Consider the following 26,241-nt stretch of genomic DNA (forward strand, 5'->3'; position numbering starts at 1 on the left):
TAATATGTTATTTTCTATTTTGTGTCATTTTCAAACAAATGATACCTCAGGAGGATGATTTTGTTTAAATTTTTATTTAGATTAAGCTTCTATAAATGCAGATGTTACTCTTCATGTGGGAAGTTTGTAGTGTAGCTGACATGAGCTTTTGAGTACCTTCCCAAAATAAAGAATGGCTCCTGAGCATAGCCAAAACCAGATTAATGCTGTCTTGGCTGCTCTCTGGCCTGCTGGGAACAAGTACAGAAGGAGTGCTAACAGGTAACAGTGGGTGCAGCTGTTACTGAGGGCAGGAAAGAGTATTGTACGGCTGAGCTAGGAGAACCAACTTCACCTATATTTCCTGTCTACATGCACAATGGAATGTCATGGATTGATCTGCTATAGAAATGTATTTATTTGGAAATGTTACTGTTCCTAGTAACACTTGTGAACAAGAAAAACCAAAGCTCTCTATGGAGATTTCTGGAAAACTACACACATGAATAACTTAAGATAATGCCCAAGCACTCACAAATTAGGGCTGGTCTACACTACAGGGGGGATCGATCTAAGTTACACAACTTCAGCTACATGAATAACGTAGCTGAAGTTGACATGCTTAGATCTACTTACCGCAGTGTCTTCACTGCAGTGCATCGACAGGAGACGCACTCCCATCAATTCCCCTTGCGCTTCTCATTGAGGTGGAGTACTGCTATACTAGACACAATAAATCGACCCCCACTGAATCGATTGCTGCCCGTTGATCTGGCCAGTAGTGTAGACAAGCCCTTAGATTGATCCTAGTTTAAAGGCATAACTGCCAGGAAATCATAGCTATTCAAGGTGCCTACCTACACATAAATGTTTTCTCTAGCAGGCTCATCCTGTTTGCCAGCACTGATATATTGGCAGTGTATACATTGTTATACTTGATTAAACTTGTTGATATTTGTGTGGCAAATTGAAACTGCAAGGTAAGGAAGAACAGGAGTTCAGAGACAATTCTGGCTATCAGGCTAATTAAAGATGGTGAATGGGAAATATGTTTAAGACTATATAATTTCCCAGGAAAATATTGCCTAACAGCACTTGGTATGCATTAAAAAACTTTACTAAGAGTTAAACTGATACACAAAGATGTGAATACATCAGAGTTCAAGATACAAGCTTGTACTTTTCCAAAAACAGTATAACCAGCACAGATCAAGGAGGAGGATGCCAGCAAAAGAGAAACAGGAAGCTTTTTTTGCAGTGAAAAAAATAATAATGAACAAAAATTCTGATTGTTGGGAACATAAATGAAGGTTACTTACCTGAAACTGGTGGTTCTTCGAAGTGTGTGGACCCTATCTATATACCACACCTGTGTATGCATGCATACCACACACCAGAAATTTTAAGTAAGCAGTGCCTGTTGGACTGTACATTCACAGTTGTTCTCTTCATGCTCCAAACTGAGAGTATAAAGGACAGTGTGGACCGATGCCTCTCCAGTTCATTTGCAAATCTGGCTATGATCCGCAGCAGAAGGGACAGAGGTTGGGTATTAGAATAGGGACCACATTAGCAATAAGGGATCACAAAGCAACAATAAGTCTAGGTGTCTTTCTAATTGCTTTTGTTCTCTGCAGATAAAAGGGCAGTGCACATCAGATGTTTAGGGAGTGAAGCCTTCTTGCCTTATCAGCAGCATGTGGTTTTGGAAAAATACCAGTAAGAGGATGATTTGATTCACATGAAACTATAAAACTACTTTAGGGGTGACTTTTGGGTGGAGGCAAAGAGACACCTCTTTATAAAAGGTGGCATATGGCATATCTGCCATGAGCATTGCCAGTTCAGTCACTCTTCTGGCTGATGTGATGGTGACTAGGAAGGCAACTTTCACCAAGAGATGGGACATAGAGCAAGTGGCTAATGGTTTGAATGGAGGTTTGGTGGGAACTGAAAAAGCAATGTTGAGGGCCTACTGAGGTGTTGGCTTCACCACCGGTGAAAAAGATTTAATAAATTCATTCAGCAATCTAGTCATTGCAGGATGAGTGCAGACAAGTTGGTCTGTGACAGGAGGAAAAGCACTGATTGCTGCCAGATGGATCCATAGGGAACTGATAGAGAAACCTGATGTCCTAAGGGTAAATAAGTAATCTAGGATAGCAGGGACCCCAGCAGACTCTGAAGATAACTATTGTCATGACCAAAAGGAGAAATGTTTCCATTTGGCTGAATAATATTTCCTGGTAGAATCCTTCCAGCGCTGGTTGAGAGCGGATTGAACTGCTATTTAACTTGAGCACTTCATCCAAATACCAGGCCTTGAGTTGGAGTGGCCCTGAATTGTAATGTTTGATCATGCCATTGTGCTGCATCAGCAGATCCAGAAATGGTCAGATGTCGGTATACAGACAGGATGAAATCCTCAGGAGGCCCAAGAACCAGAACTGCCTCTGCCATTTGGGCACAATGAGCATGACCCAAGCCCTGTCAAGAGGGATCTTTTGCAGGACTATAGTATCAGTGGGATGGGAGGGAAGCTGTACCTGAAGTGGTCAATGCAGGGTAACAGAAGGGCATTGTTCTTCCAGCCTTGTCCCAGAGCTGCTCTGGAGCAGCATGGGTGAGTTTACTGTTTCCTTGTGAGGCAAAGCAATCCCAGGACAGAGTTTCCATTGGTTGAAGATCTCATTGAGAACAGGATCATTAATCTTCTATTCCTGGTCTGTTGAAAAATGTTTGCTGAGACTGTCTGCTAGGGAGTGCTGAATGCCTGGTAAGTATACTGCTGAGAGAGTTATGTGATATCTGAGATACCAGTTCCAGAGGTCAACTGTCCCTACACATGGGGCAGGGGAGATCTTGTTCCCAACTATTGTTTATGTAGAACACATTAATCACATTGTCTGACATTACTTGGCTATGTCAGGATCAGATGAGTGAGAGGAATGCATTGCAGGCCTGACAGACTGCTCTTAATTCCAGTAAGTTGATGTGTATCCTGGCCTCTTAAGGGGCCAAGGTGCCTTGTGCAGTGTGATTGTTCATATGAGCTCCACAGTCTCACAGGGAGACATCTGTGATTATAGGTGTAGGTGTGAGGAAAGGAATACCCACCCAAACTTTCTCCAACTTTGTCCACCAGGCAAGAGAAGCCAAAACCTTGGTGGAATTGTTACTTTGGCATTGATGTTGTCTTTTTCTGGTGAGTAGATGAACTAATGCCAAGTATATAGGCAGCTTAGATGGAACCTGGCAAATAGTATAATGTGGGTGCATGAGGCCATGTGGCTGAGGAAGGGAAAGGCAAGCCCTGACTGAGGTCCACGGTCTGAGGGTGACCTGTTTTATTAGATCACTCATAACATGGAATCTCTTGGTGGGGAGATAGGCTCTTGCTGTAGTTGAGTTTAGGGTTCCTCCTATCAAACTTGTAGGGGTTAAAGTAGACTTTTCATGGTTGAATCAGACTCCTAAGGAAGAGAAAAGATGGAGTAGGAATGCTATTGCCGACTGGACTTCCTTGCTGGATCTGCCCATCAGGACCCAGTCACCAAGATATGGAAAGATGGTGAAACTGTTTTGTCTTATCCAAGCTGCCACTGCTTAAAGGACTTTTGTGAAGCCTCTGAGTGCTGCAGCTAGCCCAAATGGAAGTACTCTGAATTATAAGTGGTCCTCCCCAATGAGGAATCTGAGGAACTTTCCGTGGGATGGGTGAATGTCTATATATAACCTTCTGTGGGATGAGTTAATGTCTATATGAAAGCCCCCAAACCAAGTGCCCTCTTCCAGATGTCTTCACCACTAGCCTGCCTTCCTCAATAAGGGTTTGAAACTGGGCCCTGTCTACCTGGGGAAGTCTGTCTTTAAAGTCTGCAAATTTGGCATAGTTCAGGAAATTGTATTTTGCTAGCAATGCCTGGTACTTAACTGTAAATTGGAGACTAGACAGCGAATACTTTCCTACTCAAAAGGTTGAAGCATTTAACACCTTTATCAGTAGGGGTAGTCTTGGAGAACTACTTCTGGACCTTTCTGTAGCCACTCGCACAACTATGGATTTGAGCGCTGGATGAGTGAATAAAAATGCTGCCCCCTTTAGCTGGCATGAAATATTGTTTCTCAGCTTTCTTCAGGTTTGGGGCACAAGAGGCAGGGGTGTGCCACACTGAAATGTCAGTGGCTTGTTTAACTGGAAAGGCCACCTTTGAAGGGCTAGAAGGCTGGAGGGTGTTTAGTAATCTCTGGTGTGTGTCCTGGACCTCTTCAAGAGGTATCTGGACTTCAGTAGCCACCCTCTGCAACAACTCCTGGTGCTGCTTATGGTCATTGGGTGGAGAGAGAGATGATGGAACAACTGCCTCAACAGTGAGGAGGGTGGCATACCCATTGGAAACATTGGATCTGGCTCAAACTCCTCCTCCAGAGATTCTGACATGAAGGGTCAGAAGGAAGGGAGAGTAGGGTCAGTGTGATTCTTGCATGGATCCATAAGACTGTGGACATCTTGGACTAGATGTAATGTGCTTAAACTTCGATTTTCTTGCAAAATATGAGAATTCATAACCATCAAATTGTGGTCCATTGGCTGACATGACCACTTCTGGTATGCCATGTCTAGCAAAGATAGATTTGATACTCACAATAATATGTTTTTCTTTAGTGTTCTCAAATCCTGTTATTTCTGGAAAATGAGACTAATAATCCAGAACCAATATATAAATTCTTGTCAGCATAAGTAAACAGACCCATGCCTACTTTGGACCAGGGTGACAAAATGTCTTCATTTACCATCATAGGCCATTTTATTTGGTTATCTCTGTATTGTTGGCATGTTTCACAAGCCTTCATGGATTTTACTCTATCTGTATTCATTTGTGGCCAGTATAGAACATTTCTAGCCCTTCTTTTGCATTTTTCAATACCCATGCTACGCCGTACACATCTTTAACCATAATATAGATGCACATTTCCCTGGAACTATCACAAACTTAATCTTTTCATTTTTATTTTTTACCTTTACCTCAAGATCACATTCACCAACAGTAGGAATCATCACTCCACTGTATGTGTTATCTGCTTGCTGTCAACATTTGTTTTTTTCTCCAGATCTTTTATAATAGAGTCTGCTACAACACTGGCTTGTGCACCAGTCCAATTCAAAAGTCACAGAGGTTCCATTTGTTTCCAGCATAATAGTCCAGTCATTTGATGCCGTTAGTTCTTGCAAAATTCCTATGAAAAGTTCTTCTTCATTGTTGCTTGCACTGTAGTGATCCTCCTTTCTGTGCAACAAATGTACACTATGTTTCTTTCTGGATTCACACTCCTCTTGTTTGCAAATTCTTGCATAACACTTTTCACCTCTTACATCTGTTGCAACATTGTCCAAAGGTAGGACACTGCTGCAGACTATATCTGTGACCACAGCATGTACATCTCTTTATGCTGTCTTCTCCAGACTTTTTCTGATTGTGTTTCATAGATGTCTCCCTGGAATTTCTGTTCTGTCTCTGCTCTTTTATCTGTGGATATGTTACCCTGTCCACTATTTCAGTGCCTTGCTTTCCCTCCAAAAGCTTCAGCCTGGTCTGTTGCTTGGCAGATGCTGATTGCTTCTTCTATCTTGAGATCAGGATCCTCCAGCAATCTTTTTCTGAGCTGCAGCTCTCTGATTCCCATGACTATCTGAGCTCTAATTAGGGAATCTGTGAGTCCTCTGAAATTACACAATTGACTCAACAGTCTGAGATCCTTTACAAATTCCTCAAACGATTCTCCCTCTTTTTGTGACCACATATGAAATTGATATCTCTCAAAAGTCTTATTTTTCTTAGAATGCAGCACTCCTCAAACTTTCAGAGGATAATAATCAGCCTGCTCTGCTTGGCTCAAGTGCAGACTATTATAGACATTTAACTCCTCAGGCCCCACTATATTTAGAAAGAGTACCTTTTGCTTACATGACTTCTCAGTGACTCCACTCACCAGCATGTAAAGGCTGAGTTGCTCCTCAAAACTCCTTCAGTTGCCCACTGCAAGCCTGGAGAGTTGCTGCTTCCCTGGAACCCTTAGTTGCTCCATTTTCTTTTCATCAGTGTTCACACCACATGATCCAACATGTATGTCCAACCACTTCTGCTACCATGTTGTGTTCTTTAGGGTTCTCATGAAGGAGTCAGAAGCCCATGCATGAGATAGATGATTTTTTATTGAAATAAACACCCATGCTGGTCCAGCATGTCTAACTAGGAAGGGGAGCTGCTAAAAATAAAAAATGAAACCAGAGACTGAGCTGAGTAGCAGATTAGTTCTTAAATAGACATGAACCTCACAAAGGCTTTGGTCCTTTATGGTGTTTGAAGGGCTCCTGAGGAGGGTACCAGCAGATCTGAGTCATCTGAAGATCTAGTGTTCAGGGGATCCCACACAGTTGGTGCTGTTGGATAGGGTTCCAGCACTGAACTCCCAGACAGAACCGCTTGGTACTGCTCATTAGGTTTGTGGGGTGGCATCAGAGCCAATACCCTCAGATCTTCTTCCTCTGATCTTTACTTCTTGGACAGTTTTCTGAGGACCTAATTCTTTAGGACCTGCACGTGAGGACTCGCCCAATTTTGACCAAGAGAGGGAGGGATCCTTTCTATTAGAGGCATATCTAGGTAAAGATATGACCATATCTCTATGTTCATGTCCCTATTCTTATGAGAGGATTTCTCAGGCTTAAGAGTTTTACCTCAGTTCTGGAGCTCATGTTTAGAGGGGCTCTGCTCACTATCTGAGGCTGTTGGTGTAAGGTGATAAGTCACTTCTGTGCTGGGCTCCAGCCAATCCACAAGACAGGGACTGATCTGGTAACTCCCAAGGTAGGTATCTAAGCCCCACAGGAGTAACAGCAGCTCATTCTGCTCAACATCACTCCAGGTCTTGGAACTCACTCCTTCCTGTTGGTGGCAACAGACTCCCAAAGCCTGAGTTGTTCCAGCCTTGCTCTCGTTCCAGCCCTATTCCTAATCCTATTCCAGCTCTGCTATCACTCCAGCCTCACTCCAACCCCACTCTGGATTCATAATTCCAGTGCTGACCCTGGCTCTGACCACTAGACCCAACTGCCATGGCTCTGACCACTAGACATGATCATCCCCATCATGGTTTCTTACAGTTATATAGGTAGGTCTTCCCAGCCTGAATCTGAATGGGGTCTCATGGGCTGCTCCATGAGTGCTTCTGCAGACCAAATTCTGGTCCCTCATGAGTTCAGGGAGGGAAGGAGCTGCAGATACTGCAAACTGGAGGTGATATGAGCCTCTGCAAGGCAATAGAGGCAGTGCTGGAGATTGTCATTGACAGAGAAGGAATAGGAGGAGGAGACACAGTTCTTGAACCCCTGAACTCGTGGCTAAGTCCCTCTTCGAAGGGAGAAGCTCCCTGGAGCAGGAAGAATAAAACTAACTGTGTTAGTGTGCTAACCACAAGAAAGTACCAAACTGTCAACAACTATTTACAAAATGTATTCATAGGTTCACAGTAAAGGAAGATTGAAGTAGACATGTAGGATTCCAACTCAGGCCATGCGGCGATAAGAAGGAACTGGAGAGGTGTCTAGCCACACTGCCCTTTATACTCTTATTTTGGAAAATAACTGTACATGTGCAGACCAATGGAAACTGCTTACCAAAAATTTCCAGACTCAGGTGCATGGTGTGCATACATAACATACATGCCCAGGTGTGGAATACATCGAAGTAGAAGTGAAGCTTAAAAGAATACCCAAGGACTCAGGGGATAGAGATGGAGTGTGGTGGTGATGGTGAGAGGTGGGAGGGTGTGGGTGAACAGTGGGGAAGCTGACAGTGGAATCAGGGGCACACACCATCTTTCAGAGTGATTAAATGAATAGGTATGGACAGTGATGTGTGAACATCCCTGAGGTCTGTACACTAATCCCGATTAATCCATCTACCTTCCTACTGAATATGGGCATATTGGGAGGCATGACTTTGTCTCTCATGCTAGTTAGGATAATGTTGTCAAAGCCATGAGTATGAGCTTCCTGAGAACCATGCCAAGCAACATTTGACTCTTTGACCAGAATTATACTCTGTAGAAGATTATGTAGAGAGGTCTGTAAAGGCTCCGTGTACAATGTGCAAAAATAAAATTTCATCTGAATAGAGCCCTTAATTAGTAGAACTGTAATAAATAATCAGTGTTGGAGATGCTTATTCCTTACACACTCATGTCATTTGTTGTGTATGCTGTATACAGAATTATTGTTATTTTTACTCTCTTAATCATGAGTAACACGATCATTGATCAAATAAAGATACCTTTCATACTGTAATGAAACAAATTATTTTAAATGGGATTTATATCAGGATTTTTGTCATATTTAATGTAATTAAAAATGATGGGCTACCACATGACCCTTCTAAATTATAATACTTCATAAAATAATTCAAGTTTCTTTTGAAAATATCTAAGCAGAAGAGAAACATAAATGAATTATTTAAATTATACATAAGGTAGTGGCCAGTACTTAGCCTTCCTGGGCTTTTAACAATTTGTGTTAGAATTTGTATATAACTTTTGTTTTCCATTTTGATTACTACCTTTATAAACCAGTATTATCAGTCACATATTAAAGGATCTGCACTGAAGTTCTTACTAGATGCCCAGTACATATCAGTAGCACATAGTAAGAATAATTATTTTAAACACTATTACCAAGCTTTTAACCCTTTGCTCTGAATTTTTCTCACATTTTTATTCTGAACTTATACTTATGCATTTGTATATACCACTTTAGGGAAATCATAAATTGTTGGGAAACATTAGTCAGTATGCTTAGCTTATTAAATCTTAATCCCAGCCAAACCATTTTCTGCCGTCTAACCTATCTCATGTAATGTTTCCCTTCAAGTTAATACTATGGTCACTTCTCCATTTCACTGTGAAAATTAAAAATCTCACTCTCATCATTTGGAACCTTTCATTTTCACCTTTCCTTGGGCAGTGATTGAGCAATATAAGAAAAAATTATACAATTCTCAAACAAAAGATGAACATTTCCATAAAAATATTTTGTAACAAAAGCAGGTAATATTCTACATACAAAAAACTGAAAAAACCATGCAGCAAAACAACAGAAGCGTTGTAACGTATTAGTACAACCTACATTTGAGTTAATCTACAGTACCTTAAGGGCTTCCTAATGAAAAAAGGCAAACAACTTGTACCCAAATAGGTCTGTAAAACTCCATAAACTCAATGATAAGAGGCAGATAGAAATTATTTTTAATTAAATCAGGTTTTGATTAAATCATCCTACTTTTCAAAATGCAAGTATTGAGTATAATATACAAAAAATTCATTTCTTTAGACAAGGTACAAATTTATTTGCCAATCTTCCACTGAAGGAACTACTATTAATTGGAAAATGCAAAAAAGGATGTGTTAAGTAATGATAATGAATGATTTAAAGAGACATCAACCTTGGTATAATGAGATCAAATATCCATAGCACAAGATTATTTACTACTTGTACAAAATACATATGTATGTATGTATGTATGTATATATGTATGTATGTATGTATGTAGAACACATAGCCATTATCACTGCTGAAACCTGTGTGAGTTTAAATATATATCACAAAAGTAGCAAAACTAAAGCTAATTGTCTCTTTAAATTTTAATGTAATATTTAACCCCCATGCAGAATTTTACAAGCTGCTCACAAGATGATATGAAACTTGTTAATATGGTTTGAAGCAACACATTAAAACAATGGGAAAATGGACCAAAACGTAACGTTTTCCTACTATGCATTTTCCAAAATAAACAAAAGAAAAAAACACAACTTTAGTTTCTGTCAGGCAGACGAGGCCTTTACCTGAACCCTAGGAACAAAAGGCGTTGTTCTTCTACTAAGGCTTTGGCTCTGGTAAGCAAAATTAAAGAAAAAGCAATAAAACAAAACCAAAAAAGACAACACGCTGGAAACTAAAAGACCAAAAGTAAAAACAAATACACACAACTATTACTTTAAACACAGTTTTACACCAAAGACATAGTTATCCAGAACAAACTATTTTAATGCAGTGCATAAATTAAATCTGCACATCTGTTACTGAAGCATGTGAAAACTCTGTGGTGAAAGTCTGGCCCCATTCAAGTCAGTGGAAGTTTTGACATTGACTTCAACAAAGCCAGGATTTCACCCTGTATGTCTGTCTACTGATTACACTTTCAACAGATTAAGAAATAATCTTAACTAAAAGCAAAAAATGAGTACAGTGGGAATTAAAAGTGGAATAGAAAATATTAATTCAGACTGAATATCTCTGTCAGAAAGCTTAAAGTGTGCACGGAGAGGCTAGAAACTAATACAGCAATACCAGGTTTTAGTCCCCTTTTCCACAGTTTAAAGTAGTATTTGTATCGGCAGCCCTCATACAAGCTGTAGCAACCCTTAAACTGAAGGTGGAGCAGTTGGATATTAGCAGTGGGAAAAAGGTGTGATAATGTATTTCCATTCCCTACCAGTCATAACAGGAATGACATACGGTGTATACAGAAAACTTTTGCATGAAATGAGTCCTGAAAAATGTAGCAATAGTTAGGAATCACACTCTGTACAATTTGACCGTTCTGTCACCTTATTCTTACCTTCCTCTACAGGTAATCTCAAGGATTTCAGTGTGACTATTGACAGAGTAAGGTATTATCCAATAGGCTAGATACGGCTGTGCAAGGAAGAAAGAAAGAAAGTCCCATTCACTCCACCAGCATAGGTGCTGGAAGTAGGGGTGCTTCTGCACCCTCTGGCTTGAAGTGGTTTCCATCATATACAGGGTTTACAGTTTGGTTCAATGGCTCTCAGCATCCCCACTATAAAAATTGTTTCAGCAACACGGTTCATCGGTTGGCCCAGCTAAGACTGTTGCTCTACCACAGGGTCAAGAAAGAAGGGACTACTTGCTCAGCACTCCTTCCTGTAAGGCAGAAAAGGTGTGGAGAGGGGCAGGAAGTGGGAGGTGGCTTTTCTTGCTGGAATACGCTGCTCCATGAAAAGAGGAGAAGAAACTCACACCAAAGCAAGGGGGAGTCTAAGAGGATTTTGTGACTCTCTCAGGGTACATCTACACTGGAGCTGGAGGTGTAATTTCCAGCGTGGGTAGATGCACACACACTAGCTTTGGTTGAGCTGCCATGCTAAAAATTGAAGTGGCAACATGAGCGGTGGGATACTAAGTTTTTACTCCCCATGTACAAATCCAGCCGGGACACTGGGCATTTACTCGGGAGGCTAGCCCATACTGCCACCCATGCCACTTGTATTTTTAGCACACTAGTTCAATCAAAGCTAGTGCACATACATCTAGCTGTGCTGGAAATTACACCTCCAGCTCCAGTGTAGACATACCCTCTGTCACAGTTTGTCCCGTGGTCTGCTCCTTCAGTGGCACAGCTGCATACTGTCCCTCACCCAAGATAGACTGTAAAGTATAATATTATCTAGCCCAATGTGAGTGAATTTGTCAGAAACTGTCTCCAAAGGAAAAAATAGGATTTCAAGGTCTTCATGATAGTCCTATATAGTAACAACTTAAAAAAAAATACAGAGTTCCTCTATTACAGGTCTGCTCCAATGTCTTTAGCCTCACAGACAGGTCACAATCCTAAGAGACTGAATTGCCCCTACAATGAACTGAACATCCTCAACTTTCACTCACTGCAGTGGGAACTGAGAGCAGGGGTGCTTATCACAGGTTTGGTTGGGCCCTAGGTTAACAATGGTAATCCAGCACTGATTTTCCTAAAACAATCTTAGACATTACCATATGCCATTAAAGAACAATTCTAAAACACAGAGACAGCCTTTGTTAAAACAGGTTTTGTTTTTTAAATTAATGCAGCCTCCAAAAATAAGCCAACCAATAATAAATACCAACTTGTTCCAATTTTTTCCCTTCTTTTACAGAACCAATCAAACCTCATCTCCCTCAACAAACATACAATCTATGCACATCATTATGACTAGTGCACCTATCAATCCCCTTTCCAGTAGGCCACAGAAATTAATTTGTGATGAAATATACCTTTGTTATAATGTTTTTAACTGCTGAATATACGTTAGATATAATGAGGTGCATAGAGATTTAATGGGGTTCAATTGTATAGGCAAATAATGATATACTTTATACATGACAGATCTATCTTCTCTGCAGGGCTTCTCCATTTGGTGCAAAAGTGAGTAATTGTGATTTTACATATCTACTCATTTTTGAGTACTAAAGAGCATTTTTTTCAATCTTTAATTCTAACCACTGCAGCACGGTCTCCAACTTATTCTTTTCATGAAGCGCCAAAGAAATAGCCAGAATGTAGTAATGAAACAAACAGCACCAAGACTCAAATGCTGCTTTTTTGGAGCAAATGAAAGCAAATAAATTTAAAGAAAAATAAGTAAGTGAAATGTAAAGAGAAAGGCAGCAAGTAAAGCAAATAATGAAAAAAAATAACTACATGTTACTCCCTGCAAAGAAGCCAAATCTCTGCAAAACATGGACAATACATTATTCAAATAAATTAGCAAATGATAACATACACAATTTTTGTGTAACTACACAGAATTAGCTTAAATGAAATATGTATCTGAACATGGTAAATATTTATTATTAGTTTTTTATTAGGCAAGATGATCTCCTGCTGATTCTCTCAGCCTCTTGTTGGAAAAGTGAGTCTGGTAACAAATTCCATTACTCCCTAATGGTCAATTCTGGATTTACAGTATATCCTCAGAGGACATAGCCTGCCTTTCCCGTTACAGAATAAGTATAGAGACATTAACTGCAATGAAGAGAAAATGAGTGATGAGAAAGAATAAACAGGGAATGAGAATGCAAAATATAGGGGGACTGCATCACACTCAAAGTGTCTAAATAGCACTTATATCACAGCCTTTGAGAGATGAGAATCAACTCAGTAAACACTGCCCTCCAAAAACACACACTAAAGATTTTCTTACTTTTGTTTGGGGCATTAGGGCAAACTGAAATGCATAAAATTAGGAACCTAACTCCACATTTAGACGCCTAAATAATTGGCCCCTTTTTCTAAGGTGCCAAGTAGTCAGGGCTTTTATTAACTTTAATGGGAGTTGTGGATGCTCAGTCTTTTTGAAAAAAGACGGTTACTCACCGTTGTAACTGTTATTCTTCGAGATGTGTTGCTCATATCCATTCCAGTTAGGTGTGCGCGCGCCACGTGCACGTTCGTCAGAAGATTTTTACCCTAGCAACACTCGGTGGGTCGGCTGGGCTCCCCCTGGAGTGGCGCCGCTATGGCGCCGGATATATACCCCTGCCAACCCATTCGCCCCTCAGTTCCTTCTTGCCGGCTACTCCGACAGTGGGGAAGGAGGGCGGGTTTGGAATGGATATGAGTAACACATCTCAAAGAACAACAGTTACAAAGGTGAGTAACCGTCTTTTCTTCTTCGAGTGCTTGCTCATATCCATTCCAGTTAGGTGATTCCCAAGCCTTACCTAGGCGGTGGGGTCGGAATGAGATGTTGCAGAATGCAAAACTGCTGAGCCGAAGGCTGCATCATCTCTGGACTGTTGGACCAGTGCATAATGTGAGGCAAAGGTGTGGACCAAAGACCAGGTAGCTGTGCGACGTATCTCATGGATAGGAACATAAGCCAGGAAGGCAGCAGAAGAAGCCTGAGCCCTGGTGGAATGAGCGGTAAGGTGGCTCGATGGAATATGGGCCAAGTCATAGCAGGTACGGATGCATGACGTCACTCAAGATGAAATCCTCTGGGAGGAGACAGGTAGGCCTTTCATTCGGTCTGCCACTGTGACGAAGAGTTGGGGTGTTTTAAGGAAGGGCATTGTCCGCTCAATATAAAACGCAAGCGCCCTACGGACGTCTAGGGAGTGCAATTGTTGCTCTCGTCGTGAAGAGTGTGGCTTCGGGAAGAAGACCGGAAGGAAGATATCCTGGTTGATATGAAAGGCCGATACAACCTTAGGGAGGAAGGCCGGATGTGGCCGCAACTGCACCTTGTCCTTGTGAAATACCGTATACGGTGGTTCCACCGTGAGAGCCCGAAGTTCAGAGACTCATCTAGCCGATGTAATGGCTACAAGGAAAGCTGTCTTCCAGGACAGGTATAGCAGCGAGCAGGTCGCCAGTGGCTCGAATGGGGCAGTCATAAGTTTGGTTAGAACCAGGCTGAGGTCCCAGGTTGGGGCGGGATGGCGAATTTGTGGGTATAAGCGCTCCAAGCCCTTGAGGAACCTAGAAACCATAGGGTGCGAGAAGACGGAGTGGTCACTCTCCTCTGGGTGGAAGGTAGAGATGGCTGGCAAGTGCACCCTCAATGACGATATCACCAGGCCCTGCTGTTTGAGAGACCAGAGGTAGTCCAAGATGGAATGGATCGGGACCTCGGTAGGAGTGACGTTGTGCGTTTCGCACCAGCAGGAGAAACGCTTCCACTTGGCCAGATATGTTAACCGAGTGGAAGGCTTCCTACTACCCAGTAGAACTCGTTGTACCGAAGTAGAGCAACGTAACTCGGATGGGTTTAACCACGCAGCAGCCATGCTGTGAGGTGCAGGGATTGCAGGTCTGGGTGGTGAAGTCTGCCGTGATCCTGTGTTATAAGGCCTGGGAGGAGAGGCAGGGTAATGGGGCTGGTTATCGACAGGTCGAGCAACATGGTGTAACAGTGCTGCCTGGGCCACGCTGGAGCGATCATGATCAGGTGCGCCCTGTCCCTGCGGAGTTTTATCAGGACCCTGTGAACCAGCGGGAACGGCGGGAAAGCGTACAGCAGTCAGCTCGACCACGGCATCAGAAATGCGTCCGACATCGAGCCCGGGGAGAGGCCTTGGAATGAGCAGAACTTCTGACACTTCCTGTTCTCGCGAGAAGCAAAGAGGTCGACGTGGGGAAAGCCCCACTTCTGGAAAACCGAATAGATGATGTCCGGGCGGATCGACCACTCGTGAGACAGGAAGGATCTGCTGAGGTGATCCGCAAGAGTGTTCTGGACTCCGGGGAGAAAGGACGCTACCAGGTCGATCGATTGGGCTATACAGAAATCCCAGAGTCGAACGGCCTCTCGACAAAGGGGGGAGGAGCGTGCTCTGCCCTGCTTGTTTATGTAAAACATGGCCGTTGTGTTGTCCGTAAATACTGATACACAACGGCCTTGGAGATGGTCTCAAAACACTTGGCATGCTAGACGGACTGCCCTCAGCTCCTGCACGTTGATGTGCAAAGACAGCTCTTGAGGTGACCAGCAACCCTGAGTGTGAAGGCCCTCGAGGTGGGCACCCCAACCCAGAGATGATGCGTCCGTGGTTAGGGCCATCAAGGGTTTCAGTGGGTGGAATGGCATCCCCTTGCAAACTATTGTGGGGTTCAGCCACCAGGTCAGGGAGTCCAGGACCTCCTGCGGAATGGTGAGTACGGAGTCCAGGCTGTCTCTGTGCGGCCTGTATACCGAAGCTAGCCAAGTTTGAATGGTGCGGTGGCGTAGTCTCGCGTACTTGGTCACGAAGGTGCAGGAGGCCATGTGCCCTACCAGGCGGAAGCAGTTGCATACCGACGTCGTCGGGAAGGTCTGAAGACCTCGAATAATGGAAGCCATTGCTTGAAACCGTGACTGTGGGAGGCAGGCTCTGGCCAGATTGGAGTCCAGAGTCACTCCGATGAAGTCTAGTCTCTGTGTGGGTGTTAGAGTAGACTTTTCTGCGTTGATCATGAGGCCGAGACTCCCGAAGAGGTCTTTGACTACGTGCAGATGCTGCGACACTTGTGACTGGGACATCCCTCGAATGAGCCAGTCGTCGAGGTACGGGTATACGTGTATCCGACGACGGCGGAGGGAGGCGGCGACTACGGCCATGCATTTCGTGAACACACGCGGAGCTGTAGAAGGCCAAATGGGAGTGCAGTAAACTGAAAATGTTGATGGCCGACCACAAAACGGAGGTACCGTCTGTGCGGCAGGTAAATTGCAACGTGGAAATACGCGTCCTTCATATCGAAGGCGGCATACCAGTCTCCCGGATCCAGGGAGGGAATAATGGTCCCCAGGGTTACCATGCGGAACTTCAGTTTTATCATGAATTTGTTGAGTTCTCGCAGGTCTAAGATCGGTTGCAGACCTCCCTTTGCCTTGTGGATTAGGAAGTAGTGGGAGTAGAACCCCTTACCCCTCATGTCTTTTGGTACCTCCTCTATGGCTGCTAGAGCTAGGAGCGATTGGACCTCTTGTAAGAGGAATTGCTCGTGAGAGGGGTCCCTGAAGAGGGACAGGGAGGGAGGGTGGGAAGGTGAGGTTGAAAGAAACTAGAGGTGGTATCCCAATTCCACCGTGCGCAGGACCCAGCGGTCGGAAGTGAGCTGGGACCAGGCAGGGAGGAAATGAGAGAGACGGTTGAGGAATGGAGGAAAAGGATCCGGGAAAGTAACTCGTGGGCCGCCCTCGGGCGTCCCATCAAAAGTTTTGTTTAGCTCCCGCGGGTGGTTTAGAGGGCACCTGATTTTGGCCTCCTTGAGGGCCAGACTGCCTTCGACGATTGCCCCTGCCACGCCGTCTGCCAAAGTCCTGACGCGGTCTAGGCGGGGCATACGGGCGGTGTCGCTGTGGTCGGAAGGTCCTGTGTTGGGTCACTGGTGTGTGCATACCCAGTGAGCGCATTATAACGCGATTGTCCTTCAGACTTTGCAGTCTGGGGTCAGTTTTATCTGAGAAAAGGCCGTGGCCATCGAAGGGCAGATCCTGAATTGTTTGTTGCAATTCGGGGGAAGGCCGGACACTTGGAGCCAGGAGATGCGCCGCATCGTCACGCCTGATGCCAAAGTTCTGGCTGCAGAGTCCGCTGCATCCAGAGAAGCCTGGAGGGAGGTTCTCGCTACCTTTTTACCCTCCTCGAGGAGAGCGGTAAACTCCTGGCGGGACTCCTGCGGAAGAAGCTCCGTGAACTTCCCCATGGACACCCATGTGTTAAAGTTATACCGGCTTAGGAAGGCTTGCTGGTTCGCCACCCTAAGCTGGAGGCCTCCAGCAGAGTATATTTTACGGCCTAGGAGGTCCATGCGTCTAGCCTCCTTTGACTTAGGGGCTGGGGCATGTTGGCCATGGCGCTCCCGTTCATTCACCGACTGAACCACTAATGAGCAAGGAGTTGGGTGAGTGTAGAGGTATTTGTATCCCCTGGAGGGGACCATATATTTCCTCTCCACTCCCCTTGCTGTAGGTGGAACCGAGGCCGGGGTCTGCCAGATGGTATCCGCATTGGATTGGATGGTGCGGATAAAAGACAGGGCTATCCTAGTGGGTGCATCAGCCGAGAGGATGTCCACAACAGGGTCCTCTACCTCAGGGACCTCTTCCACCGGTAGGCTCATATTCAGGGCCACTCGTCTCAAGAGGTCCTGATGGGCCCTGAGATCCATTGGCGGGGGGCCTGAGGAGGATGTTCCCGACACCACCTCATCAGGCGAGAAGGACGAGGAGGGTCCTGCAGGGGTTCCTGTACTTGCGGAACATCCTCTGTGTCAGGTGGAGTCTCGGTGTCTGCCACTGGTATCGCAGCCTCGTCCGTGCCCGCAGGTGGAGGACGGCTTATCGTTGCCTCCGGTGCCCAATGTTGTGACGGGACCGACCATGGAGGCACTGGTGGAGCACCTTGGGATTCATGGTACGCCCACGGTGTCCAGAAGGGCCAGTGATGAGGACCTTGGCTGGGGATGTCAGCATCCCTATCTTGGTGGTAGGATGCACTACCGGCCTGAGAAGACACCGATGTGTGTCTGGAAGGCCACGGCGGTGCCGAGAAATCTTGGGGAGGCGCCACAGATGCGGATGTGCGCTCTCGGGTCGGTGCCGGAGAGCGGTACTGCGAGCCGGAACGGTACCGTGAGGGAGACCGGGACCTTCTACCATATTGGTGCCGGGAGGTCGACCGGTACCTCGAGTACCTTTGTCTGGAGCGACTGCGGGAAGCACGGTGCCGAGATCGGTGCCGAGAGTCGGATCGGTACCGGGAGTATCTGGTCGGTGACTGAGATGTGGACCGGTGCCGCGAGCGCGACCGGTACTGGGATGGAGAGCGGTACCGGAACTGCGAGCGGCGCCGGGAGCGGGAACGTCGTGAACGAGAGCGTCTGCAGGATCTCGATCTTGAATGACGCCTCTCCGTTGGGGCAACGGAAGGTGGCCTTATCAGTGCCAGTTTCTCCACTGATTGAATAACCCACACCCGCGGAGCCGGGGGTTGAGGCCGCGTGGACTCCGTCATCGCAATGAGCTCCCGTGCCGTGGAGAAAGTCTCTGGTGTAGAAGGCAGGGCAAGCTCAACCACAGCATGAGCTGGGGAGCTGTCAGGCACTGGACTCAACGGCCCTTGTGGGACCGGAATCGACGGTGCCGAGCTCAGCGGAGTCGCAGGTGGCAGTGCCACGAGTGACGGTGCCTCGGCAGAGGACGGTGCTGGGCGAGCCGTCTTCGAAGGGCGCTCCTTCTGTTGTGCTGTAGAGGTCGGAGTGCTCTGCTGCTTCCTGGGTCTCGGGGACAGGGAGCGGTGCCGAGCAGATGTCGGTGCCGGCAGAGGTCGGTGCTGGGGTTCCTTCTCAGTACCGGAGCGGTCCGAGCTGAAGGGGTGCTCCTTACCGAAGCAGTCTGTTGGACACTCGGTACTGACGCTGCAGGAGTGAGTGCTGACTCCATGAGGAGCTGCTTCAATCTAAAGTCCCACTCCTTCTTTGTCCTTGGTTTAAAGGACTTGCAGATGCGGCACTTGTCCGTAAGGTGGGATTCCCCTAGGCACTTGAGGCAAGAGTCGTGGGGATCCCCTACTGGCATCGGCTTCTGGCACACAGATCACGGTTTGAATCCCGGTGCCTTGGGCATGAGCCCGCACCGGGGTGGGGAAAAGGGGCTAACCCTGATCCCCCGTTTAATTATATACACTAACTATCAATACAATAACTAATACTAACTGAAACTATAAAACTTTGAACTATAATACAATTAACTGTACAGAACTACGAGTAGCTAGGGATGTGGAGATCAGCGAAGCCGCGCTCCACAGTTCCAACAACCATCACGGGCTGTAAGAAGGAACTGAGGGGCGGATGGGTCGGCAGGGGTATATATACGGCGCCATAGCGGCGCCACTCCAGGGGGTGCCCAGCCGACCCACCGAGTGTTGCTAGGGTAAAAATCTTCCGACGAACGTGCACGCGGCGCACGCACACCTAACTGGAATGGATATGTGCAAGCACTCGAAGAAGAACCTTGGGTACCTACTTTTAGGTACCTAAGTCTGAACATTTTGGCCAAGGAATATAGCAAGTTATGGGCTCAGGCAACCTTCTTTGGTTTTATGTTTCTAAGGCCAAAATAAACCTCCAGACTCTTGGCATTGCCCTGCTACACAAACATATACACAAAATTCCATCCATACTGATGCCAAAATACATGTGAGAGCACACAAGATTTCACCCTCAGCATTTAAAAAACATTGTACACATAGAAGCATGCAGGAAGCCAGCATCAGGCATAGCCAAAGTATGTATGAGGAAAATGAAATCCTGGCCATAGCACTACCAAAATACATATAATAGCATGCAGGAAATCAACCACATATCATTACTTTTGCTGCGCTGGGGCTGGTTTAATGTGTGGTGTTATGAACATTTTTTGCTGGAAGAGCAAGCAGTAAATCAGACTGAAGATAGCAAAAATATATACTGTAGTCCCATACTACCAATAAAAACTTTTTAAAAATGGATAGTAGAGTTTAGTTAAGCACACACAAATGCAGACACGTATCCAAACTATGCACACCTCTAACAGAACTATGGAGGCCTCCACCAATCCCAGCAGCCCTCTGTTACAGCACATCCTACAACACACTAACTACCCTGACAATATCTGATAGTGTCTACTGGTATGGGAGGCCAGGCAGCCTTCTATATGCTTCAAGAATTTTCCAAGAGCAGACAGGAGGCCATCACCCCTTTTCCTTTGACGTCTCCTACCCAGACCAGCACTATCCCTTGCACATATCCACACCCACACAATGCTCACACCTACAATAGCATCTTCATGTATCCTTCTTCCCATCTAGACCCAGGATTCTGCAGTATTTTCCTTCCCAACCAGACACCATGCCAAAATCATTCCAAGTGGTTCTGAAATATTAGTCTTTCCCTCCCTCTCTAACATCTCAGATAGCTGCTCTTCAACCTCTAGATCTTCAGAGCACAGCTGATGAAAAAAATGGAAAAAATAATTTCACAAAAAATGTTGAAGTTGCTTCCATTTCTCAGAATTCAAAATGGAACAATTTTTCATTTTTTGTCAAAAAATGGTAAATATTTTATCAGAATTTTCAAAATTTCAAAAATTTGAATTTTGTTGCCATTTGCTCCAACTTTGGGAAAAATACAGAAAAAAATAAAGAAAGACATGGTAAGTGAGGTAATATCTTTTATTGGATCAACTTATGTTGATGAGAGAAGTTGGTCCAATAAAAGATATTACTTTACGCACCTTGTTTCTCTAGTATCTTGGGACCAACACAGCTAAAACAATACTGCTTACAACAGAGAAAGAATGAACGAATGAAAGACAGACACCAACTCTGTAACTGAACAAAATTTCCTCAACTTCTGACAAGCCAAGTTAGAATGTCTCATTTCTCTTTTCCCATTCTGTCCACTTCCAAAATTGAGTAGGTTTTGGAAAGCTACAGTGGGAAAGATGAAAAAAGAAAAGAAAACGTGTGTTTAAAGGGGAATCCAATTGATAGCACTGCTTTCAGTATCAAAAGGGAAAAAAGAGACAAAGGAGGCTGAAGGGGAAAAAACAAAAATCCAAAATTTAGACATTTCAATAATTTTAGTTTTCAAAAAAACAAAACTAAATTACAATTTCAATTCAAAATAAAATTAACCATATTTCCATAAAGTTTGTACTCTCAAAAATGAAAATTGCCCATAAAATATTTCATTTCTAATTAAACCCATTTTTTTTTCTGGGAACATTTTTCAAATTAAAAATTTTGACCAGCTCTATTTCAGAATAGGACAGCTGCCTAGTAAGTGCCACACCTCTAGGGTGACAGCAGACATCTCTATGTTCCAGGAGGCAGGGACTAGCACAACCCATACCCCACTACATCCATCACTGAATTATAGGGCCCCTGTGGCAGCTGCAGCAAAAAGTGTGCTGTGCAGATAGCAGGAAGTAGGCTCTGCCAATCCATGACAATAGGAGTCGTGGCTGCCTAATACAACCCCAGAATACTTTATGGATAGACATACTCTACTTACATCTTTTTGAAGGAAAGTAAACTGAGGGCTGTAAGTATTTTCAGATAGAACGTTATCAAGGGAATTTGAAGAAATAATACACTTCATACTAATCATCTCCCTACCTTAACTTTCTTTCTGCTGGTAGTAAAAGATATCTGCTTTTCAGAAGTGTCCACTAATTTTAGGTGCCCAGCTTAAGAGAGCTAGAGCTTGATTTGTAGAGATACTGAACACCTGCAGTTTCCATTTCAGTCAACTGAAGTTGTGGATGGTCAGTACTCTGAAAATCAGCTGCTTTATTGATTGAAACAGGGAAAAGCTCATTAGTAGACAAAGAAAACGTGAACTAAACTTATGGATGAAAACAAAAGACAGGAAAGAAGACTTTGTATGACTCAAGAGGTTTGTCTATCCCCAAAAAAGGAAGAATTAATGGTTCCAGAAAAGGTTCTGTGAAAAATATTTGTGAAAGAGAACTCATTTTTGCTTGATGCATGATAGTACATAAGTCAGTCCCAAGAGGGCAAAGATAGTGAAGATTTCTCTGAATTCTTCCTGATGGTTTTCTTTGATGGGAAGGCATTTTAAAAAGGAAATATTTAAAAGACATTTAAATGTACAGACTGAAAATAAAATTCATTAAAAAATAGGTAAACATCAACCCTGAGTAATATGTCTTTTTGACATTTACTTTTTTTTGGGTGATTTCTGCAATTGCAGTGACTAAATCAGACCATTCCTCCAGATCCCCTAATATTAGCTCATAAGCATCCTGGGTTTTCATTATCTCAAAGTGTGACATCACAACAATCTGGAGAATAAACAGTATTACTCTCGCTCATCTCAAAAATCTCACCTTAAACCTATGCAAATTTTGTATTTAGATACAAGGGGGGGGGTGTTTCTGGAGTCAGGACAGCCAGGAAGTCACTCTTGTCTTGTCCCCTGCTTTGAGGCTGTAGCCATGCCCATAATATTTTTTCTTTTCTACATATGATTGGCTAAGTCTTTTTTTATTTATGTTTTCATTACGTTTTGCTGTACTTGAAAAGTTATTCTATATATTAATCCTTAAATAAAGAAACTTTAATGGTTGTATCTTTGATAGCCCAAGTTTGTGTCCCCTTGTTCTTGTATTTTAAACTAGCGCAAAGATTTTTGCAGTCTCCACACCTACTAGTCGCTCTATATTGAGGCTATCTAAATCTCATTTTTCCAAATAATACAGCCTTGCAAAGTAGTTTAACAGCAGAGCAGTACAGGAAATTAAAGAAAAATAGTTACAGGTGGCTGTGCCGATAAGCAAAACAAATAATGTCTCATCCATAGCTAAAAAGTAGCAGAAAAGACTACTGACTACACTGGAAAAAAATATTCGCTCCCCTCATCTCTACATAACATTCCATCAGATATGAGAATTTTATGAACACTTTATCTAGATTCTGTATGCATTTTTATATCACACTGATCATCAATCTTTATATTTTTTTAAAAATATAAAGGTGAGATTTTTCAAATATCTTCAACAGCGGCCTAACTCTGCTCCCACTGAAATCACCAGTAGCTTCACCATTGACTTCAATGGGTATAGAGTTAGGCCAACTCAGAGCACTTTTGAAAATCCTTCCCTAGAGTTCTAAATATCATTTGAGAGCATAAAAGTCCCCCAAACCTTTAGCTTAGTCCAAAAATCATCATTTCAGAGGATGTATTTGTGGATTCTTTGGATGAGCTTTGGTCACAGTGAGGATGAGAAGAATGAAAGTGAGCACCATGAGGAATCAGTGGAGAGAACAGTACTCTTTAAATTGTTGAAAACATCGGCCAATTTTTTCACAGAATGGATAGCTGAATATCTGCAACTTTATATGCATAAGCACTTATGTGTGGATTTTTCAAGTATTAACATCCAGGCATACGGTGAAAAAAATTGTCAAATGCATGGGTAGACATTATTGCTCAAAAAGTGTGTGCACTCAATTGCACAAATACAGCTGGAGGCAAGATTCAAGCACATTTGAAAATTTGGCCTTAAACGTCTCAGAATATCACTCTAATAGCTTAATGGACACATATAAATTCCCAATAGATGATGAAAAGGCTGCACTTTAAAAGGCATGCCCTGCCTATACTGAGAAACATGCACTAAAGAAGAGAATTAGGTTCTTACAAGATCTTTATTTTACAGCTAGCTGTCATATTGCATAAAAATTGTGTATGTTATAAAAAACAATTTGAGAGGATTAAACAAATGGTTACATACTGAAAGTTGTCCAGACAAGAACTGTGGAACATCCCTCAACATGCCAGGACTCATGGGAGAAGTCACTGAAATAGATGGTCGGTCCATTTTTTGAGATTCAAATGAACTAGAACCTGAAATTATAAATAAATATAATTTATAAAAAATAGTAACAATTAGCACTTGTATTGTGCTTTATATTTTCAGAGGTCTGTAAAAACATTATTTCTGACATATTACAGAACACAATTATAGCCACACATATAGTAAACATGGAGTATATGGTGATAAAAACTGGAACCTTATTTTAATGTGTTCAGGATGACCAAATAGCTTGCAAGGAAAAGAGCAAAATTTAATAAAAACTAAGCTGTCAACATTCATGTCAAGCACATAGCATAAATAAAAAATTCCACTACTTATGACTGTATATTATGCTTATCTGCTGAGCATCCTCAATTCCCATTGACTTTACCGGGAGTTCAGGGTACTCAGCACATTGCACAAGTGCTTGGCTCCTAGTAGAATCAGACTCTAAATGTTGTTGCAAATTTTATAAAAATAGCAGAATGAAGATGCTAGAGTTTGGGGATTTTAATCTGGAGGCTGCAACTGTTATATCCTTGGGGCAGCCGGAGTAGGAAGCAATCACTTGAGGCCAGAGAGCAGACAGCTAACCAAAACCTCCATTTTATTTACAGACCATAATACTCTAACTCAGTTGCCATAGCAGCAAAAACCATGACAACCAAATACACAACATATTCCTCCCCCCCTAATAAGAACATCCCCTAAATAAAAAAAAAACACACACTAGACTAGAGAAGGAGGGTAGACTGCCTCCATTCCCGGCTAAACCCTGGGGATTATTTTGCCCCATAACCGTGGGTTCGCCCTAGCTAGAGATCCAGCCGATGAGGAGGCCTTCTGTCTCTAGGTGGATTACGGCGAACTTCTGGTGTTATTGCACCCGAAAGCACTAGGGGCTCAGGGTCCGCAGCACGAACGGGTGAGGAGGTGGTATCAGCTCGTGCTGGGCAAAGGGGTATCTCAGCCGCCGGCAGTAATGGAGGAGAACAGTCAGGAACAGGTGACTCGTGATTCGGTGCCTCACCAGAAGAGGTGAAGTCAGACCCCTCAACTGCAGATGGGTCCTGAGGACTGGCATGACCTGGCAACAGCTGATCTACATGTCGCTGCCAGGTAACATTCTCTGCAGTCCGGACTGTGTAGGAAACAGGTCCTGTTTGAGTGATGACTGTGGCCGGGACCCATTTAGCTCTGGAAGTATAATTCCGAGCCAAAACTGGCTGTCCCGGGCTAAAGGTTCGGTCTTTTGCTCTGGGTGCCCGTCTGATGACTTGATATTGCTGCTGATGTTGCACAATTTGTCGGGGTTCAGAAGGTTTCAGCAGATCAAAGCAAGTGCGCAGCTGTCGTCCCAACATTAGAAAGGCTGGGGATGCCTGGGTCGTAGCATGAGGGGTGTTTCTGTAGGAAAGTAAGAAGATATCCAGACGCTTTTGAATGGAGTGTTGTCCCCTTGCTGATTTCAAAGCGTTTTTCATTGTCTGCACAAATCTTTCAGCTAATCCGTTGGTGGACGGATGATATGGTGCTGACGTGATGTGGTGTATCCCATTTGCCTTCATAAAATTTTGAAACTCCTGAGAAACGAACTGCGGTCCGTTGTCGCTCACAAGTTGTTCTGGCAGACCAAAACAACTAAAGAGTCCCAGTAGTTTTTGGATAGTACTCTCTGCAGAAGTGGACTGCATTATAGAGACTTCTGGCCATTTAGAATGGGCATCTATTGCCACCAAGAACATGCTTCCTTCAAGGGGGCCAGCAAAGTCAACGTGAATACGTTGCCACGGGTTTTCAGGCCAGTCCCATGGGTGTAGGGGTGCCCACTGGGGTGCATTCCTCACACCCTGACATGACATACAAGCTTTTGCCTTCTCTTCAATAGCGCTGTCCAATCCAGGCCACCAAAAATAGTTTCGTGCAATTTCCTTCATGCGCACTATTCCACAGTGACCGGAATGTAGCTGTTCTAACATCTGTGATCTCAGCGGTGGTGGAATAATGACACGTCTCCCCCACAACAAACAACCAGATTGGACCGATAACTCCATCCGTTTGGACATGTAGGGAACAAGGTCGGATGAGACCGGAGAGGTTTGTCGAGATTTTCCATGCATCACCAGGTCCATAACTTGGGACAATACTGGGTCAACGCGAGTTGCCTTCTTTATCTGAGTAGCAGTGATGGGTGTATTCTCTACCTGTTCAAAGTAAAAGATTTCCTTTTGGGCACTATCTTGATGTTTGACCGGCAAAGGCAACCTCGAGAGGCCATCTGCATTGCCGTGCAGAGTGGATTTCTGATATTTGATTTCATATGTGTGTGCTGAAAGTATCAATGCCCAACGTTGCATACGACTAGCAGCTAATGGGGGAATGCCTGTGTAGGGTCCAAAAATTGACGTCAGAGGTCGATGGTCTGTAAGAAGAGTAAACTTTTGCCCAAAGAGGTACTGATGAAACTTCCGAATTCCAAAAACAATTCCTAATGCCTCACGTTCGATTTGGGCGTAGTTAGTTTCTGCTTTGCTTAGAGTGCGTGAAGCAAAAGCAATAGGTCTCTCTTCTCCCGAAGGC

At 43.9% G+C, this 26,241-nt stretch overlaps 1 protein-coding gene across 18 annotated transcripts in view; it reads right to left on the reverse strand.

Moving 5' to 3' along the window:
• The window catches only part of RIMS2 (regulating synaptic membrane exocytosis 2), a 799,605-nt gene that overhangs the window by 310,717 nt on the left and 462,647 nt on the right, over positions 1-26,241 (reverse strand). For 10 of the 18 annotated variants that reach the window (XM_045004555.1, XM_045004552.1, XM_045004551.1 and 7 more), the window contains one exon: positions 23,599-23,711. The exons of 1 other annotated variant lie outside the window; for it this stretch is intronic. In XM_045004555.1, coding sequence (XP_044860490.1) covers positions 23,599-23,711 — 113 coding nt within the window. Of the gene's footprint in view, positions 1-9,876; positions 9,925-23,598; positions 23,712-26,241 lie in introns of all 18 variants that reach the window. 7 more of the 18 variants (XM_045004549.1, XM_045004557.1, XM_045004550.1 and 4 more) reach the window with 1 other exon arrangement.

The sequence above is a fragment of the Mauremys mutica genome, chromosome 2 (genome assembly GCF_020497125.1).
Source record: "Mauremys mutica isolate MM-2020 ecotype Southern chromosome 2, ASM2049712v1, whole genome shotgun sequence".
NCBI lineage: Eukaryota > Metazoa > Chordata > Testudines > Geoemydidae > Mauremys > Mauremys mutica.